We start from the raw sequence: 21157 nt of genomic DNA, 5'->3' as shown, positions 1-21157 counted from the left end.
AGGAGACGTGTGAGCGGCGGTTAGGAGACGTGTGAGCGGCGGTTAGGAGACGTGTGAGCGACCGTTAGGAGACGTGTGAGCGACGGTTAGGAGACGTGTGAGCAGCGGTTAGGAGACGTGTGAGCGGCGGTTAGGAGACGTGTGAGCGACCGTTAGGAGACGTGTGAGCGGCGGTTAGGAGACGTGTGAGCGGCGGTTAGGAGACGTGTGAGCGGCGGTTAGGAGACGTGTGAGCGGCGGTTAGGAGACGTGTGAGCGACCGTTAGGAGACGTGTGAGCGGCGGTTAGGAGACGTGTGAGCGGCGGTTAGGAGACGTGTGAGCGACCGTTAGGAGACGTGTGAGCGGCGGTTAGGAGACGTGTGAGCGGCGGTTAGGAGACGTGTGAGCGACCGTTAGGAGACGTGTGAGCGGCGGTTAGGAGACGTGTGAGCGGCGGTTAGGAGACGTGTGAGCGGCGGTTAGGAGACGTGTGAGCGACCGTTAGGAGACGTGTGAGCGGCGGTTAGGAGACGTGTGAGCGACCGTTAGGAGACGTGTGAGCGACGGTTAGGAGACGTGTGAGCGACGGTTAGGAGACGTGTGAGCGGCGGTTAGGAGACGTGTGAGCGGCGGTTAGGAGACGTGTGAGCGACCGTTAGGAGACGTGTGAGCGGCGGTTAGGAGACGTGTGAGCGACCGTTAGGAGACGTGTGAGCGACCGTTAGGAGACGTGTGAGCGACGGTTAGGAGACGTGTGAGCGGCGGTTAGGAGACGTGTGAGCGGCGGTTAGGAGACGTGTGAGCGACCGTTAGGAGACGTGTGAGCGACCGTTAGGAGACGTGTGAGCGACCGTTAGGAGACGTGTGAGCGGCGGTTAGGAGACGTGTGAGCGGCGGTTAGGAGACGTGTGAGCGGCGGTTAGGAGACGTGTGAGCGACCGTTAGGAGACGTGTGAGCGACGGTTAGGAGACGTGTGAGCGGCGGTTAGGAGACGTGTGAGCGACCGTTAGGAGACGTGTGAGCGGCGGTTAGGAGACGTGTGAGCGACCGTTAGGAGACGTGTGAGCGACGGTTAGGAGACGTGTGAGCGGCGGTTAGGAGACGTGTGAGCGACCGTTAGGAGACGTGTGAGCGGCGGTTAGGAGACGTGTGAGCGACCGTTAGGAGACGTGTGAGCGGCGGTTAGGAGACGTGTGAGCGACCGTTAGGAGACGTGTGAGCGACCGTTAGGAGACGTGTGAGCGACCGTTAGGAGACGTGTGAGCGGCGGTTAGGAGACGTGTGAGCGGCGGTTAGGAGACGTGTGAGCGGCGGTTAGGAGACGTGTGAGCGGCGGTTAGGAGACGTGTGAGCGACCGTTAGGAGACGTGTGAGCGGCGGTTAGGAGACGTGTGAGCGACGGTTAGGAGACGTGTGAGCGACCGTTAGGAGACGTGTGAGCGGCGGTTAGGAGACGTGTGAGCGGCGGTTAGGAGACGTGTGAGCGACCGTTAGGAGACGTGTTTGCCGTCGTTCACATTGAAACAACTGCAGAAAAAAATCTGAAAAAATCTGCTCTCCACCTGAGCTCCAGTACATCATGCCTTCATGCGACTGTGGAGGCGCTGAATGCTTCAAACAAGTCTTAAAATCCCACACACAACCTGATCCGTGCAAATCAGACGACACATGCACGTTAAAGCCTTGTCTTTATGGTAAATGTGAACGATTCTGCAGTTTTTAATGTGTGCATGTGTAAAATGATTTAACGTGTTCAAAGTTCTGCAGGATAACACTTCATCAGTCAGGGTGTCGCTAAAACAGAGTGTGTTCTCGGGGTGGGAAAATCGAATCGAAAAATCAAAAATGGGGATTTTTTTGCTTCACAATTTTAATTTTTTTTTTTTTTAAATAAATAATTCATTACAAAATTTTTGCCATTGTTATTGATCTTTTTAACTTGTCTTCTTTGGCATTTTAGCAGCAGAATGATGGTTTGACTACTGCGTTGTTTTCCCTCACTGAAATCAAGAAAGTTTCATCCAATTTTTTTGGTTTTAATTTACAAAAATTAGCAATAATGAGGAATTGCGAGAATCGCAATTTAAACGAATCGGCAACCAAAAAATCTAAATCGAATCGAGACAAAAGCATATCGTCTCAGCCCTAGTGTTTTCCCTGCACATGTTGCACACGCTGCACGGCTGATGCTCATTTCATAAACATGTGATGTCTGAGCGTGCCCAGAAGGAGCGTAGCTCTGCTTGTCGGACAGCAGAGGTAACAGGATGTTTTATCAGCCGTAGCAGATGTGTGCAGATGTTTCTGTGTTTGTTAGCTGGTTTGTACAACAGTCCGTGTGTGTGTGTGTGTGTGTACCTGTCAGGGAGCTGATGTGCTCGCTGGAGTCGTCCTTGCTGATTCCCTCCTCCTCTGTGATGTTGCTCATCGGCACGTTGAGGCTCAGACTGTCTTCATCCGACGGCTGCGATGCAAAGCAGCAACAGTAAGATTTAAAGCTCCGCTGAGCTGCAAAGTGGAAGAAACCTGGAACAACGAAGGGCTTCATGCTCACACTTTCTGCTCATCAGCTACGGTTACATGATGTTTAGTTTCATTTGGTAGTCAATCACTCCAAACAACATTATTCTCCAGAGGTTTATGTGGAAACATGTTAGTTCATTTCGCTTTACATCAGTGGGTTGGGACGGGTTCTGATTGGACAGAGGACGGATAATGTATTGACGTTAACAGGAAATAAACTGCACTTCCTGTAACACAGAAAACTACATAATAAAAACCAGTTTCATTGTTATTTTGATTATAATTTTGAAGCACCAGCTCGACACAAGTGTACTACTTCACTTTTTTCAGCAACTGTGAAAGAAGACAGACTACTGAAGACGGGAGGCAGAACGCGGAATACGTGCGTCATCAGGACGAGGTAACCAGCAGAACGATTAGAATCAATATTTACATGATAGAGAAACTAATCAGCTTGGATTTAAAATGTGAAAAAAGCTGCTACTTATTTTGGAACTAAATTTAATTCGGAATTGTCTTTTTCATTCAGGATCAGGTGTTTACATGGTCATTTTTAATCAGTTTTAAAGCGAATTAAAACTCAGGTAAACGTGGACATTTTCTCTCATTTCTCTGTGAGAATAAATTTCTTTTTAAATTCAAAATTTTCATTCATAAATCAGTCTGTAGCTGCAGACACGGCCGCTAACTCAGGACTAAACTACACAACTTAGACAAACGTTTGCTGATGAGACGCAGAAGTTGGAACAGGATCCAGAGAACGAGGAAAGAAAACCTCTGCCTGGTCTGTTTAAAGGGATCCTGATGGTGAAGGATGTTTAACCAAACTAAAAAAAACAACTTGGTTATACACACATTCTGACCGAGTTAAATCCTCATCCTGCGTGCAAAAGATCTGAAAGCAAGGCCTCGTTTAACCAGAAAAGACAGCAGATCAACCGCCTGAGCAGAAAGAAGAGCGATGAAAGCTGGGAATAAATCGGCTGCATGGATCCAGACGGAAAGAGAAGCATCTGTGGTACCTCGGTGGCGGACAGCCTCTTGTCTCCGTTGTCGCTGCCGACTCCCGAGTCGCTGTCGTGCTTCTTCTGCTGCTCCATGTCCTCCACACTGCAGACACATCCATCACACAGGTCACATCACCTGACACACATACGCAGACGGCGTGTGTGTGTGGAGAGGAAGGGGGTGTAGCTCCTCCCTCTCTCCATCAGGCTGCCGACACACCGCTGTGGAAATCCTGGTTTCCTGCTGGGATCTGGTCTGGATCAGCTGACTGATCCCACCTTTCTGGACCAGCTGATGGAGGAAAAGTCAGGCTGATGCCGTCAAGGTCTGGAAGACTGCAGCGTCTTTTCTCTTTTATTTCAGTCTTTTTAAACTTCAAACTCATCAAAGAGTGACAGAAAAGCCGGACAGAAGGGTCTGGAACGATGTAAACGTGACAGATATTTCCATCCCACTGCTTCCAGAAATAGAAGCGAAGACAAAAAGCCTTTCATGGCCACTGTCTGAGGTCCTTTTAGAATAAAAAAGAAAGAATAAAACTAACAGAGTGGGGGGATCTGTGACTCTTCCAGGGTGAAACCACACTGCAAAAACTCAGCCTTAAAAAACAAGAAATGAGGTAAATGTTGCTTAAAATAAGATAAATTATCTGACAGAATTTGGCTTGTCACGACTTCCCAAAACAAGTAAAAATACTCTTAAAACAAGAGGAATTCTCTGGCATAAAAACTAAGAATTATCTTTCCTTTAAAAAAATGAGCATATGTGTACTCAATATAAGATTTTTAATCTTGCTTAGATTTCAGTTTTTGCAGTGCAGCTTTCCTACGCTTTGCTCTCGTCTGGTTTGCTTTTAAGGTTAATGGAGTTTTAAAATTAGCATCTATCAGTTCGCTGCCTCCTCTGGGCTGAAAACGAGAACAGCAGCACCAAACAGACGAAAGAAGCAGCATCACATTTCACATCACCAACCAGCTTCTACCAAGCGAAACCAGACAGGAAGCAGAAAATAACGCAACAAGCAAACATCAGACTAATGGCCAGAATGAACAAACACCAAAGGAGGAGATAAAAAAAAACGGAAGAGAGGCATAAGGTACAAGTTTCTTATTTCGCTGCTTGACATCTAAACGTCTGCAGCAGGTGGGATTTAGAGGCAGGAAATGCCGTCAGGTGAAGTGATGCATTGTGGGTCTGGATGCTGAGGAGAGTCGCTCAGCTTTACACTCAGCCTGTTTAGCTGCTTGCAAAATAAAAGAACAAGCAGGTGGTCTGGCCGACCCAAACCACCACAGAACCACGAGACGGGTCAACAGGATGGCGCTGGGCGGCTCTACCTGCCGAAGGCGACGACTCCAACAAGTCAAAGCCTAAATAAACTTTGCTCTACAGATGGATTCCATCATTTTGTTCATTTATTCAAGGTGCAATAAAAAGAAAAAGAAGGAAAAAATTGGGCTTGTCTAAACCATTAAGACCAGTACAGAAACATTTTGGTAAGTCACCAGTTTCTGGTTGGGATTTACTGGGAACCAGCAGCAGTGGTGTGGCCAGTTGCATGCCCAGGTTCTGTTCTGGTGAGTCTCCTCTCTGCTCGACGTGGACGGTCTCAGGTTGTCCTCCATGGGATCCATTTCTGGGCCGCTGCTGCATATTCTGATGCTTTCTTCTGTCGACAGCAGAGTGCACGGACACGCTCCCGTTTTTTCTTTTTCTCGAACCAAAAGGGTAAAAAACACAAAAAGAAAGGCGAGGGATAATGTAGAGAGGTGGAAGAAGGGAAAGAAAGGGCGGACTGTGGCGCGTGGGGACACTTTGTCCACAGGAATAGAACCTGCCCACATGTTGGAAGGGTTACTTGTGGGTGGACACTTCAGAGCTTTAACGTCCTCTGGGAGTCTGAGTCAGCTGAGGGAAGCAGAATTTTATTTTTCCTTTTTTACTTCTTTTCTGTTTGGTTAGACAAAGCCGGTTCCCTCCTCTCTTCGTCATGTCAACATCACGTCTCTGATGGCAGACGTTGTAATCGGTGCTACAAAGTGAGTTTATCTGTTATGTTGTATGTTTCTGTAAGACAGGAGAGCTTCAGGGGAATGTTTTACACATCAGCACACCTCCGTTCCCAGCTCTGCCTCCACACCCAGCACATCGCTGCATGTAAAAACGGGTTCATTCCAGATCCATGTCCTCGTGTCCTCTCTTTGTTGCGCCTGGTGATTCCAAGACTTGTGAAATCCTTTATTTGTTCAGCATTTGTTTCTTCCAGCCTGGCTGCTACGTCTGATGTGTCCGACTCCTGTCCAGCAGTTTGCTCCCTCTCTTTGTTCCTCTTATGAAATATTTTCTAGGGTCTATGGGACTTCAACATGAAAATTATTATTTATTAATAAGAGAAAAATTAATGTGTTAAAATATTGAAAATATTTTAACGCTGGCTAATAACTTAGCAGCTTTGGCGCCATATTTAGTGACTTTTTTTAGACCAGTATATTTACAAAAAAACACTACCAGCAAATTTAGTGACTGGCCCTGCGATGGACTGGCAAGCTGTCCAGGGTGTACCCTGCCTGTCGCCCAAAGTCAGCTGGGATAGGCTTCCCCGCGACCCGGAATTGGATTAAGCGGTTCAGAAAATGAATGAATGAATGAAAATTTAGTTATTTTGTGTTCCTGGAACTTCTCCATTGCATTACTGGAAGAGTATTGAAAGTTTTTTTTTTTTAAATTATTTATTATATATGCATATACCCCACCAAAAATCAAATATAGACGTGAATCCTACTACCATCCAGAACAGGAACAATGTTCTGGATACTACCATCTAGATCAGGAACAGTGTTCTGGATACTACCATCCAGAACAGGAACAACTTTCTGAATACTACCATCGAGAACAGGAACAACATTATGGATACTACCATCTAGAACAGGAACAACGTTCTGGATACTACCATCTAGAACAGGAACAATGTTCTGGATACTACCATCTAGATCAGGAACAGAGTTCTGGATACTACCATCCAGAACAGGAAAAACTTTCTGAATACTACCATCGAGAACAGGAACAACATTATGGATACTACCATCTAGAACAGGAACAATGTTCTGGATACTACCATCTAGAACAGGAACAACGTTCTGGATACTACCATCAAGAACAGGAACAATGTTCTTGATACTACCATCCAGAACAGGAACAACGTGCTGGATACTACCATCTAGAACAGGAACAATGTTCTGGATACTACCATCCAGAACAGGAACAACGTTCTGGATACTACCATCCAGAACAGGAACAATGTTCTTGATACTACCATCCAGAACAGGAACAACGTTCTGGATACTACCATCTAGAACAGGAACAATGTTCTGGATACTACCATCCAGAACAGGAACAACGTGCTGGATACTACCATCTAGATCAGGAACAATGTTCTGGATACTACTATCCAGAACAGGAACAACTTTCTGGATACTACCATCCAGAACAGGAACAATGTTCTGGATACTACCATCCAGAACAGGAACAACGTGCTGGATACTACCATCTAGAACAGGAACAATGTTCTGGATACTACCATCCTGAAAAGGAACAATTTTCTGGATACTACCATCTAGAACAGGAACAATGTTCTGGATACTACCATCCAGAACAGGAACAACGTTCTGGATACTACCATCTAGAACAGGAACAATGTTCTGGATACTACCATCCAGAACAGGAACAACGTGCTGGATATTACCATTCAGAACAGGAACAATGTTCTGGATACTACCATCTAGAACAGGAACAACGTTCTGGATACTACCATCTAGAACAGGAACAATGTTCTGGATACTACCATCCAGAACAGGAACAACTTTCTGGATACTACCATCCAGAACAGGAACAATGTTCTGGATACTACCATCTAGAACAGGAACAACGTTCTGGATACTACCATCTAGAACAGGAACAATGTTCTTGATACTACCATCCAGAACAGGAACAACGTTCTGGATACTACCATCTAGAACAGGAACAATGTTCTGGATACTACCATCCAGAACAGGAACAACGTGCTGGATACTACCATCCAGAACAGGAACAATGTTCTGGATACTACCATCTAGAACAGGAACAACGTTCTTGATACTACCATCTAGAACAGGAACAACGTTCTGGATACTACCATCTAGAACAGGAACAATGTTCTGGATACTACCATCCAGAACAGGAACAACTTTCTGGATACTACCATCCAGAACAGGAACAATGTTCTGGATACTACCATCTAGAACAGGAACAATGTTCTGGATACTACCATCTAGAACAGGAACAATGTTCTGGATACTACCATCTAGAACAGGAACAATGTTCTTGATACTACCATCCAGAACAGGAACAATGTTCTGGATACTACCATCTAGAACAGGAACAACGTGCTGGATACTACCATCCAGAACAGGAACAATGTTCTGGATACTACCATCTAGAACAGGAACAATGTTCTTGATACTACCATCTAGAACAGGAACAACGTTCTGGATACTACCATCTACAACAGGAACAACGTTCTGGATACTACCATCTAGATCAGGAACAATGTTCTGGATACTACTATCTAGAACAGGAACAATGTTCTGGATACTACCATCTAGAACAGGAACAACGTTCTGGATACTACCATCTAGAACAGGAACAATGTTCTGGATACTACCATCCAGAACAGGAACAACGTGCTGGATACTACCATCTAGAACAGGAACAATGTTCTGGATACTACCATCTAGAACAGGAACAACGTTCTGGATACTACCATCAAGAACAGGAACAATGTTCTTGATACTACCATCCAGAACAGGAACAACGTGCTGGATACTACCATCTAGAACAGGAACAATGTTCTGGATACTACCATCCAGAACAGGAACAACGTTCTGGACACTACCATCCAGAACAGGAACAATGTTCTTGATACTACCATCCAGAACAGGAACAACGTTCTGGATACTACCATCTAGAACAGGAACAATGTTCTGGATACTACCATCTAGATCAGGAACAGAGTTCTGGATACTACCATCCAGAACAGGAACAACTTTCTGAATACTACCATCGAGAACAGGAACAACATTATGGATACTACCATCTAGAACAGGAACAACGTTCTGGATACTACCATCTAGAACAGGAACAATGTTCTGGATACTACCATCCAGAACAGGAACAACTTTCTGGATACTACCATCTAGAACAGGAACAATGTTCTGGATACTACCATCTAGAACAGGAACAACGTTCTGGATACTACCATCTAGAACAGGAACAATGTTCTTGATACTACCATCCAGAACAGGAACAACGTTCTGGATACTACCATCTAGAACAGGAACAATGTTCTGGATACTACCATCCAGAACAGGAACAATGTTCTGGATACTACCATCTAGAACAGGAACAATGTTCTTGATACTACCATCTACAACAGGAACAACATGCTGGATACTACCATCTACAACAGGAACAATGTTCTGGATACTACCATCTAGATCAGGAACAATGTTCTGGATACTACTATCTAGAACAGGAACAATGTTCTGGATACTACCATCCAGAACAGGAACAACGTGCTGGATACTACCATCTAGAACAGGAACAATGTTCTGGATACTACCATCTAGAACAGGAACAATGTTCTGGATACTACCATCCAGAACAGGAACAACGTGCTGGATATTACCATTCAGAACAGGAACAATGTTCTGGATACTACCATCTAGAACAGGAACAATGTTCTGGATACTACCATCTACAACAGGAACAACGTTTTGGATACTACCATCTAGAACAGGAACAATGTTCTGGATACTACCATCTAGAACAGGAACAACGTTCTGGATACTACCATCTAGATCAGGAACAATATTCTGGATACTACCATCTAGAACAGGAACAATGTTCTGGATACTACCATCTAGATCAGGAACAATGTTCTGGATACTACCATCTAGAACAGGAACAATGTTCTGGATACTACCATCCAGATCAGGAACAATATTCTGGATACTACCACCTAGAACAGGGACAATGTTCTGGATACTACCATCTAGAACAGGAACAACATTCTGGATACTACCATCTAGATCAGGAACAATGTTCTGGATACTACCATCTAGAACAGGAACAATGTTCTGGATACTACCATCCAGAACAGGAAAAAATAGGGGAATCTTTTGGAATTTCCACTACTGCAAAAGAGAAGGTGAGGAATAAACAACGAGGAGTCGTGCATTACATAGTTTTAATGGACAATGCAGAGTCTAGAACAGCACAACGCGCAGTGGAACGGTGTTCCTACAGCGCGCTTCTTTCATTCAACTGTCAACGTCCAGCTGATCTGAATCAGTTGATCAATTCATTGCTATTGTGACACGTAACTGAGTGATATGACTGATCAAACTACGTGTGTAAATATGTGAAAATAATGCAGCCAACTGGCATCAGAATTCCCCCTGACCGTGTTATTAATGAAGATATAAACATGCAACAAACAGCATGATACAGCCAAGACACCGTAGATTCATCATCGCCAGGAGTCTGACAGTGTGTCCTCATAACATGAATGTAGGACTAGAAGACCGGCTGGAGAGGGTTAGATGGGTGGGAATGAGCTGCTTGGTGGGGGTCTGCACTGAGAGTGCTTTTTCTAGTTTTTTTTCCTCTTTAGTTTCTGCTTCCAGACCCTCCATTCCTCCTCCAGACCCTCCAGATCCTCCATTCCTCCTCCAGATCCTCCATTCCACCTCCAGACCCTCCATTCCTCCTCCAGACCCTCCAGATCCTCTGTTCCTCCTCCAGACCCCCCATTCCTCCTTCAGACCCCCCGTTCCTCCTCCAGACCCTCTGTTCCTCCTCCAGACCCTCCATTCCTCCTTCAGACCCCCCGTTCCTCCTCCAGACCCTCTGTTCCTCCTCCAGACCCTCCATTCCTCCTCCAGACCCTCCATTCCTCCTCCAGACCCTTCATTTCTCCTCCAGATCCTCCATTCGTCCTCCAGACCCCCCATTCCTCCTCCAGACCCTCCAGATCCTCTGTTCCTCCTCCAGATCCTCCATTCCTCCTCCAGACCCTCCATTCCTCCTCCAGACCCCACATTCCTCCTCCAGACCCTCCAGACTTTCTGTTCCACCTCCAGACCCTCCACTCCTCCTCCAGACCCTCCGTTCCTCCTCCAGACCTTCTGTTCCACCTCCAGACCTTCTGTTCCACCTCCAGACCCTCCACTCCTCCTCCAGACCCTCCGTTCCTCCTCCAGACCCTCCGTTCCTCCTCCAGACCCTCTGTTCCTCCTCCAGACCCTCTGTTCCTCCTCCAGACCCTCCATTCCTCCCATTTCAACAGTTTGTTACTTTATTGCATCATTCAGACAGATTTACACTTTCAGTCCTTTATTAACGGCTCCTCTTCATTGTTTTATTTTGAAATCACAAATAAAATCTCTGACGATGACATTCTGACCTCGGCTTTAACGTGACGGCAGACTGACTGTCTAAGTGACCCATCAGGGAGTTGGCGGACGGATCTCTTTCAGCTGACTAATGGAGCATTTGGCTCCAAACTGAGAGGCTCAGAAATTTTAGATCCAAGCGTCATTTTGTTCAGAGAGGATAAGACAGTAAAAGCGGACTGGACGGATTTGAGGCGATGCATCGGGCCGATGAGATGGACACCCCCGACTGAGAACAGCTGATTGGTTTGAATAATAAACACAGTTTTCAAAAGTTTGGAACAAACAGGGAACGTTTTCATCAGTTTCATCCAGACATCGATCACCGAGACAGATTTATAGTGAGCAAATTTAAAATAAAAACGTGAGGAATCTCCTCATGCTGGGTCTGAAAGCCACTGCTTGGCTTTGAACGCATCGTTTCACCAGCTGTAACACTGTTTTTCTAAACGATGACAAGCAAGGCGGTTTGTTTTATAATAACTAGAACTGTGATGTGAAACTGGAAGTTCTAACACTTTCAATAAAATACTCACAAAAAAAAACAGCCACAAATAAAAACAGGCGCAGCAGGAAGAGAGACAGTGCAGACAAAACATTACCATGGAGACTGACCTGCCAGCGATGGGCCGCAATGGGCTGATCCGCTCCATGACATGGTAGATGGAGTCGTGCATCTTCTCACTACGACACGCTTCGATGGTCAGATACTTGAATATGTGAACTTTACCCTTTATGCAGATCTGAGGGGAGGAGAAGAGAAAGGTCATCATGAGATGTTCCCCTTCCTGGTCACATCGTGGGTTAGTGCAGGCGTCGTGTTCAGAAAGATGCATCACGGTCAGGTCAGGTCCAACACGTTGCAGAGCTTTAACGGGTCTTATCTGACAATTAAACCCGAGGGGTGGAAAAGCTAATTGAAAAATCAAGTATTGGGATTTTTTCTGTTAAAAAAATCTTTTTTTTTTTTTCTTCAAATATATAAAAATAATCTATTATAAAATTTTAGTCATTTTTATTGTTTTTTTAAAAAATCTTTTTACTTGTCTTATTGGGCATTATAACAGCAGCATGATGGTCTGGCTACTGTGTTGTTTCCTCCTATTTGAAAACAAGAAAAATGACGAGCAAAGAAAGTTTTGTCATTGTTTTTGTTGTTGTTTTTAAATCTACAAAAATCAGTAATATCGAAGAATCGTGAGAATTGCAATTTAAATTAAAATTGGCACCCAAAAAACTGGAATCGAATCAGGACAAAAGCATATCGTCACAGCCCCACTAAAACCTGCAGCAGGGCTGAAATGAGATCTGTGCACGTACCTGTGCAGGTGGGCTCTGCAGGGGGTTGTTCTCTAACTGGAGCGACTGGAGCTGCTTCATTTTTCTGTAGCACACTGGGATGGTGGACACCTTGTTGCAGGAGAAATCAAACTTCACCAGAGGAAGGTCAGCCAGGTCTGCAAGAAGACACACACACACACACACACACACACACACACACACAGGTATGAATCAGACTGCACTGTCTGGCTTCACATTAGACCTAATTCAGCCAGTATCACGGTATATTGGGGTGCAGGGCACCAGGACCGAAGCCTCATCTATCACTGATCCCTTGGGGGCGGCTGTAGGAAGAGCAGTTGTCCTTCAACTGGAAAGTTGGGGGATCGATTCCAGGCTTCCCCTAACAGGGCGAAGTGTCATAGGGCAAAACACTGAACCCCAAGCTGCCCCCCGATGTGCCTATGAGTGTGTTAGATGAGTGTGTGTGTGAATTGGTGAATGTGACACGTAGTGTAAAGCGCTTTGAGTGGTCTGCATGACTAGAAAAGCGCTATAGAAGTACAAGTCCATTTACCATTTACTGGCAGACACGGTCCCATCACCTCCACCTGCACTGGAGGACAAATGAAACTCCAGGAAGTAGTTTCATTCTACAAAAAGTTCTTATCCAGAGAGCAAGAGGAAAGCATGCTTTACGATGAGCAGCAACAGTCCAGACATGTCAGCACATGAATTAATCAGCTGGTGGGCCGACAAGGTCCACTTTGCAGGGGGAATGTGAGGACGCTGCACTTTTCATGCACCTCGGCTCCGATCTGTAAAATCTTCTTTGGACTTTGCTTCTGCTGTGAAACTGCAAATCACAAAGTCCTACGGAAAGCTTTTCTCCTCAGAAAGGTCTCTGACAATCTCGGAGCTTTCAGAACTTTATGATGTTGGAAGAGCGGATGGAAAAACAGCTTTTTGAGGACTGTGTGTTCATTCAGTGTCCGTTGTCTCTGTGTGACGTTTCACCAGCTTCAACCATCGCCTGATGAACTGGTTAAATGCTGATGCTTTTCGTTGTCCTTGTGGCGGACAGTCACTGTTTGACTCCATGGATAAAACATATTAAAAGTCTCTGTTTCACCACTGCAAACACATCAGAAGAGTGTTTGATGGAAATGCTGCACAGCAGTGAGATGGCGAGCCATTTAACAAACTGCTCAAAACAATAAGAGCAAATAATCTGTTGCTGAGTTTTGCTTTTAACTGACTTTAAACTCACACGCCTCTAACTACCACCATGTTTCCCACCCGTTGGAACAATAAGGACGCTGTTCTTTTTGTTTTTTAAGAGGTTTGTAATCGCTAGCAGCTGACGCCTCGCTACTTCTGTTCATGTGAACTTCTTCCCTCATTACCTCTAATATACCTGAATTACCCTGGAACGCATAAACCTCTTTAACTTTAGACATCAGACGTCTAAATTCAACCAACTTACACGTAAACAAGCCTGTGTGGACATGGAGACAAATACCAAACAAAGAGACGCAGCTTTTCATTCAGTAACTGTGTAACAGGACGTTTGTGATGGTTTACAAACCAGTTTGGCTGCATGGGTCAGAACTTCTACAACTACTGTAAAGTAAAGAATGGATCATAAAAGAAGCAGATTAAGACGAGTCTCTCCTTGTTTTCCTCGATAGTTGGAAACCAACACGTGGGCGCGTTGACATGATTTACTCGGCGTTCAGCTCCTCAGACTGACTGGTGTGTAGGTTTGTGCAGAGAAAGCATCCTGCAGACGATGCAGGGCGACCGAGCCCGTCTTCTGTCATGCAGGATTCATTACAGACTCCTGACAGCTTCTTTATTAAAACCACATCCAGACGGGAATAACGGCGGTGCTGACTGAGAGCAGCGACGCCACACCGGGTAAAAATACCACCAAGATTACATAATGTGTGAGATCCTGTTGCTGTGCGGTCAGTCGGGACTCGTGTTGGGTTAAATGTGAAACACCCGCAGTAGATAAGCAGCAGCTTGGCTGGGAAAGAGGGAGGAAGATCTCAGTGACTTCCACACTGCTGGCCTTCTGGCCACAAACCAAAACATCTTCGTAGCTTGATGACTGTTTTTGGCCCAACAGGGAAAGTTTTTCCAGTTCTGGTCTTCAGATCTGAATCTACCTCCCCGCTTTGCCGTCCTGAACTTGGCCGGCTTGGAAAAGTGCTGGTGGTCTTATCTCAGGGACTCTCCAGAAGACAGAGCAAGCTCAACAGATATTAAATCAAGAACATCCCTGCGGGAGTCAGGGCTGCCGTCCAGTCTGCGAGGATCCCGCCTGCCTGCAGCATCGAGCGGCTCCGCTGCTTCGAGGCTCATCAATCAGTCCGGGAGAGGCTCATGATGCGGAGGGACGGGCGTTCGCCAGGACTTGGAAAATACAGCAGAAGAATCCAAACAGAGCCGAGGCGCGGAGGGGTAAACAGTCTGGAGTTGTTCATCATTAACATTCCCTTTCTTCAGGCCCGACTTCAGGTCATCCGGCTGCGCTGACAACAGACATCAGGGTTTTAATGCTCCATTCATACCCAGACTTCTGGTTTCTGAGAACTCATGTGTTTGTTTTATTTATCTTTATCCTTTTCACAGGAAAAACGAGTAGAAATATTTTCCACACTATGAGACGAGCTTAGAAGCCTTTCATTCTTTCAAAAATTAATGGTCCTCCTTAATCACCTAATTTTATGTTTTATCTGTTTTATTAATTATACCTGTGTTCAGTTAAAGAGACAGTATTCAGGGTGGGTGGGATCGGGGGGGGGGTTGGGTTGCTGTCTGTCCTTGTGTGTGTGTGTGTGTGTGTGTGTGTGTGTGTAAGAGTGTGTGGAGTAAACCTGCATCTGTTTAATAATTTTTAAATGTCTTGTTATCAGCTGTTTGTGTCGATCTTTCTGACTGGGTTTAATCTCGTGAAGCACGTTGTGATACCGGCGGCATGAAACGTGCTCAAGGAATAAAGTTTGATTTGGTTTAAAGCCGGTGTGTGCAACAAGTTCAAAATCTACATGAATCAAACGATGAAAACTTGTGCGCTCGCCATCGTCCTGGGAGGATCAAATAAAGATGTCCGACCGCTGGACGTTGGTGTGTACAGGGCTTTTAAAGTAAAGTTGGCAGCGCCATGCGGGCGACGGGTGAGAGAGGGCGACCACGGCTTTACGAAGACCGGGAGGCAGCGTCGGGCGAGTTACACATGTGAAAGGGTTGTGATGCCTGAACTACGGTATCTCTGCTGGCTGCTGTCAGAAAAAGCCGGTAACGTCGCTAACAGCCACGTGGCAACGCGACCGACTCCGACAATGACGAGAGAGAACTCGCTTAATGGTGAAACTGTCCAGCTCTACGATTCAGATACAGAAGAAAGACGAGGACTTTGTGGCGACTTTGTGACAACAGAAAAAAATAATGTGTGTATTTTTTAAATACGTACCATAATTAAATAAAGTTTATCCAAACTCGCTGTTTTGCTTTCATTACTGTGTTTTAGCATGCGCCCAATAACACGGTGCGCTTTATGTATGACTTAAACACAGAAATAGACTCCATAACTGAAGCTGCGCCTTATAATCTGGTACGCCTTCTGACCCCAAAAATACTGAAAGAAATAAATCATAAAAAAGTAAAGCTGAGAGCACGATGTTCAACTGAGAAAGAAGGAAGTCATGCATCAATAAAAGCCCTTGGTTTGCTGTGTTTCAGGTTTCTGGCCAACACCTTTCTCCCCTGCAGGATGCAGAGTAAATAGAAAGGCTGGAGGAAGCCATAAGGCCGCCGTCAGGAGGCAGAGGATGTGTGAGGAACCAGAAAGACGAGCCCATAATGAAATCAGTTCTTGTTTGCAAGACGAACTCAGCGTGGATCCCCAGCAGAGATCCAGGATGACGTACTTCAGGACCGATTCCCTCCAGCTGGCAGCTCTGCAGACACAAACCTGCCACTCAGCAGATCCCACCCCGACTGTCTGATGGGCTGCAGAGGCTTCTGGTTGCCCCTCACTCCTTCCTCCCCGACTGATTTCTGGTCTTTACAGGGCTGGAGGTCACTGTTCAGTCACGCGGAGGGTTATGTATATCTTGGGGGACTGGGATGGGTGTGGTAGTGCATCCAGAGGACTCTGTGGTCTAACACGTGCACACAGCACTATTTCTGTTTAACTACATGCTAGAACTGAAATTTCTGCACTCGATAAAAACAATGAGAGTGCACAATCCTCTTCCGTAAGCTTCAGACATCAGCAGCAAACTAATCATATGCCTAAAATTCTACTTAAAGAGAACAAAGAGGATGGTTTGGTGTAACGTATACGCCAACAGAACAGGAACAGATCAGCAGGATCACATTTATTCCCTGGAACAAAACGTATTTGTGTGACTTAAACTCACCTTCTGGCAGGACGCAGAGCAGATTCCGGCGTACGTTCAGTTCACGAAGCGCTTTGAGTCTGCCGATGTGACGAGGTAGCGCCGTGATCTCGTTGCAGCTGATGTCCTGGGGGCGGGGGGGGACAGCCATTCATGTTAAGAACGACTAAAGATTTCCCAACAAACTCTCCTCGGAATAAAAACATGGCTTTAAAGTGATTTTATTCTCCTGCTGAGCTGATCTAATGAAACACGGCCCACACACCAGATCAAGGCCGGAACCAAATCACAGAAAAGTAGCTGTGTGCGTTTCACAAGAGGCAAACGGCGTCTCACCAGCTCCATGAGGCTCTGCAGCTGTCCGATGGTCTCCGGCAGGCTGACCAGCTTGTTGTTGCTGGCGTTGAGGACTCTCAGGGGCAAACCACACAGGCAGGCCGGCAGGGAGCCGAGCTGGTTACGACTGCAACACAAACACACAACCAGTAATCCAAGTTGCTTGTTTACAATAAGAAGCAACACAAGAAGAAACGGAGGAACTCTGAAGTGCAAAAGTTCCTCCGTTAGACAAACAGATTCTTCCCATTCATCCAGAAAAACAGCCGCCTATGAATATTTTACAGCAGAACCTCCACATGCAACATGAATAATACATGTGGAGGTGAATGTCTGGCAGCGTTGCATGATGGGATTTTTACAGTCACGCTTAATTGTTTGTTGTTGTTCTTTCTGTACAGTTCAGACAGCAGAAAAGCCCACAGGAAGACACACACCTCACACAAACACTTCCTTTTTCCTCCATGCACGCATGCCGCTGTGCTGTGTGGTACGGCACCGACTCGACCACGCGGCCGGTTAAAACCGGTTCCATCTGACAGAAACATAAATGAGCTCATCGGTAGAAGGTACGGGGCTGGAACGATGTCGGTGCGACAGAAAGAGACGACATGTAGGGAGGGAATAGGATGCACTGAAGGTTAGGAGTCTGATACGTCTGCAGGATTCATCTGCAGACAAACTGAAGCAACAAAAGCTCATTGCATAAAGGTCACCCGGAACATAGCTGACTTTCCCCTCCCCACTCTGGAAGACCCTCACGGTCCCAGCTGCCTGAGGAAAGCCAGAAACACACTGCAGGACTTTTTAACTGCTTCAGTAAAGACCGTCAAGAACAAACGGAGAACAGAACAGTTTCTCTGCTTTTACCGGTCTAAACCTCCCGTCGTCACGTTTCTATCCACCATGACGGTTTGAAACAGCAGACCCTCCGCATTATTATTATTATCATCATCATGTAAGGATGGGAATCTAACAACAACTCACGATTCAATTTGATTCAGATTTCTGGGGTGACGATTCAATTCCGAATCGATTCTTGATTTAAACAGATTTTCAATTCATAATCATTACACTTATATAACAAAAAGTGTGAATTTCCCAATTATCTTCCTGCTTCTGTAAGACAGAAAGAAATGAGAAATTATTTAGGCCGATTCGATTTAAATTGCAACATGTACAAAACTTTTTTTTCTTAATTTTATTTAGGAAAAAACAACACAGCAGCCAGTTCATCACTGATATTGTAATGCCCAAGAAGTCAAGTAAAAGGATCAATTAAAACAATAAAAATCACAAAGTTTTATAAAAACCCTATTTTTTTAAACAAAAATATCCATTTTAAAATTGTGAAGCACAAAATCCAGATTTTCGATTTTTTTTAATCGATTACTCACCGCTATTATTATTACTATTATTAATAATTATAATTATTAAACATATATTTACCTTTATTTTCAGAGCAAATTTTGCACCTAACATTGGATTTTCATTTCACTGCAGAGTGTTGCTATGGCAATTAAAAGACGTTCAGGATAATAATTGATGCGGGTTATTTATGTGCGCTACGTTACAAAGGCAGTTGTTTTAATGGACTTCTGTGTCCAAGCACTACGAATGACTCAAGACACTTTCTGACAGAAAAACAGCCAGAACATGCTGGGAGACGCATCCCTTACAGGTCCTTTTACAGACCAGTCACACCACCAGTCAAACATAGCCCGCTCCCCAGTTAGTCTAAGCTGCTAAGGAGCTGAAAGAACTGAAAGACTCCGAGGTTTTTAATCAATCATCTGATTCTTCTCTGGTAGAAAACTGACGGCATCTTCTTATTTAATTTATTTTAAATTTCATTCAGAATCAAGAACAAACCTGTTAAAAAGCGTCTCTGTGGACCTCCCACAGTGGGAAACATGAAAAACTAGCAAATGTTTTAAAATGTGGACACAATAAAAAAATCAAACTTTTATCTGTTTTTCCTGTTTTTTATGGAATAATTCCACTAAATCTTAACATCATTATTTTCTACTGTTCTTATCATTCTTGTCGCATTTGAAACTTTAAATAGAAATGAAACAGCTTCCACCAGATATTTATCAAAAATCACAAGTTGTCTTTTTTCAAAACATCTTCTGCAGCTTTAAACAAGTTTTATTGAGCGGGACGGATGGCATAAAACAGCTCTTCCCACCCCATAACGTGTCCTGGCGACACCTTCCTGCCTTTTTATGTTCCTGCCACGTTACAGCTGTGCTTCTGTCATGTGATTATTATGAAAAATAATCCATTTTTAACATGAAGGAATCATGATTTCATTGGAACTAAGGCTCCTCGATTATGACAAAAATTATAATCACGATTATTTGACTGAAATTGAGATCTCGATTATTTAACACAATTATCCAGTATTTATAAACAACGCTGCGTGTCGTGGTGTTCTAGACTCCGTGTCGTGCATTATAACCGTGTAATGGACGGTTCCGAGTTGTTTAATCCGCTTTTACCGCTTATATAGGAACTATTTTATACGTTTTATGCCAAACAACCGCTGTCAGGCTGCAGCGCGTTTCTCTCATTCACCTGTTAAAAGACAGCTGATCTGAACCAGCTGGTTAACGCGTTGCTATGGTAACGCCCCGTAACGGAGGGATATTGCAGTGTTTAACTGGCCGAACTATGTATAGGAAAATAATGCAGCCAGTTGTCACTGACAATGGTATAAACTATGTTTAGGTGAACTTCCACAACCTACTGCAGTTATTCTACATTGACCTGCAGCCGGAGCCGACTGAGACTGGCCGCCTGGGAGTGCTTTAGGACGGGAGAGGCTCCCGCTGCTCCTTCCTTACAGTAACTGCAGAACAATATGTGCCTTCAAGTCAGTCGCCAAAACACCAGAAAAGTCTCTAATAACTCCAGTAAAAGATGCTAGATTTGTCGCTTTTAACAAAAAAAGTCTCCAGATTTAGCGAGAAAGTGGCCAAGTTGGCAACAGTGTCTGAATGAAAGCAAAGCGGCTGTGGGAGGAGTTTACAGCACAGCGCTGCAACGCCAGAGACGCTCGATTAGCAGCTGAAGACAGAATAATCACACCCTTTTATTTTTATGATCGTTGAAAACCCAGATTGTAATGGAGAATAAAATCTGATTAAGCCCTAATCAGAACATGATGCAGCGTCATGAAACAGTGACTCAGCTCAGTCCACACCGTGACTGGACCGAGCTGTCCGGGCCACACAGTATCTGAGTTGTTTCACACCACTTTTAACCAAACCTGGAGTCATTTCTACATTCCTCTTCGCCAGAACGTGTGGAAATTAAAGCAACTCGGCTGCTCCAAGCTGTTCCTTTAATGGCAGAGAATAACCCTGAAAGCATGCGGATTCAACACCAACACAAATTCACCGTCAATTCAGTCTGACTCAGATCTGAAAATAACTTTGAGGAAACATGAGAGAGTTGATTCAGCTGTGATTCAGACGTGTGTGTCGACACACACACGTCTGGAGAGTGTAAGAGGAAACAATGACTTACCCCAACCATTCCCCTAAACCTCACCGTGACCTAAACATGACCTTGAAACCAAGATCTAACCTGAACAAGACGACTTTGTATCCCCGCTTTGTGTCCCTTTCATCATACTAAACACACGTCTTCTACCGTGTCGCACCTCACGTTTAACATCATGGAACAAGTCTAAGCAACGTTCCACATTTCCTCTAACGAAACATTTTCAAGCAGATCAAAATATCCTTTCCTGTGTGAGGTTCAGGAGAGATGAGACCCTGTCAGGCTCGGCTGCCTCAACGTTACAAAATAAACAGAGTGAACGTCATTACATGAAGAAATGCGTGAATAAAAACTCTTAGAATAATTACAAATACGTCTCTTTTTTACCAAAAAAAAAGATTTTGTTTGTTAAGAAGCCCTGAAGAATATTTCTGTCTGAATGTGTTTAAATTCACAGCTGAAACATTCACACGCAGCTCTTTGACTCAAACATGCTTTAAATAAAGAAGCTTCATTTCTGGACAGGAAAGCAAACTGATCTTCCTGTTTTGACTCTGTGTGTGTGTGTGTGTGTGTGTGTGTGTGTTAGGGTCTAAAATGACTCATTCTTTCTAC

At 44.7% G+C, this 21157-nt stretch overlaps 1 protein-coding gene across 1 annotated transcript in view; it reads right to left on the bottom strand.

Moving 5' to 3' along the window:
- lrch1 (leucine-rich repeats and calponin homology (CH) domain containing 1) overlaps positions 1 to 21157 on the bottom strand; it is a gene marked incomplete at its 3' end in the record, with an annotated part of 98232 nt that overhangs the window by 33707 nt on the left and 43368 nt on the right. The window contains exons 3-8 of the mRNA XM_079253792.1: positions 17033 to 17159; positions 16718 to 16823; positions 12324 to 12460; positions 11619 to 11746; positions 3528 to 3615; positions 2341 to 2446 (exon numbers count right to left, since the gene is read on the bottom strand). Of these exons, the coding sequence (XP_079109918.1) occupies positions 2341 to 2446; positions 3528 to 3615; positions 11619 to 11746; positions 12324 to 12460; positions 16718 to 16823; positions 17033 to 17159 (692 nt within the window). The remainder of the gene's footprint in view (positions 1 to 2340; positions 2447 to 3527; positions 3616 to 11618; positions 11747 to 12323; positions 12461 to 16717; positions 16824 to 17032; positions 17160 to 21157) is intronic.

This window comes from Telmatherina bonti, assembly GCF_933228915.1.
Source record: "Telmatherina bonti genome assembly, chromosome: 15".
Classification (NCBI taxonomy): domain Eukaryota; kingdom Metazoa; phylum Chordata; class Actinopteri; order Atheriniformes; family Telmatherinidae; genus Telmatherina; species Telmatherina bonti.
This window is presented reverse-complemented; position numbering and strand designations above follow the sequence as displayed.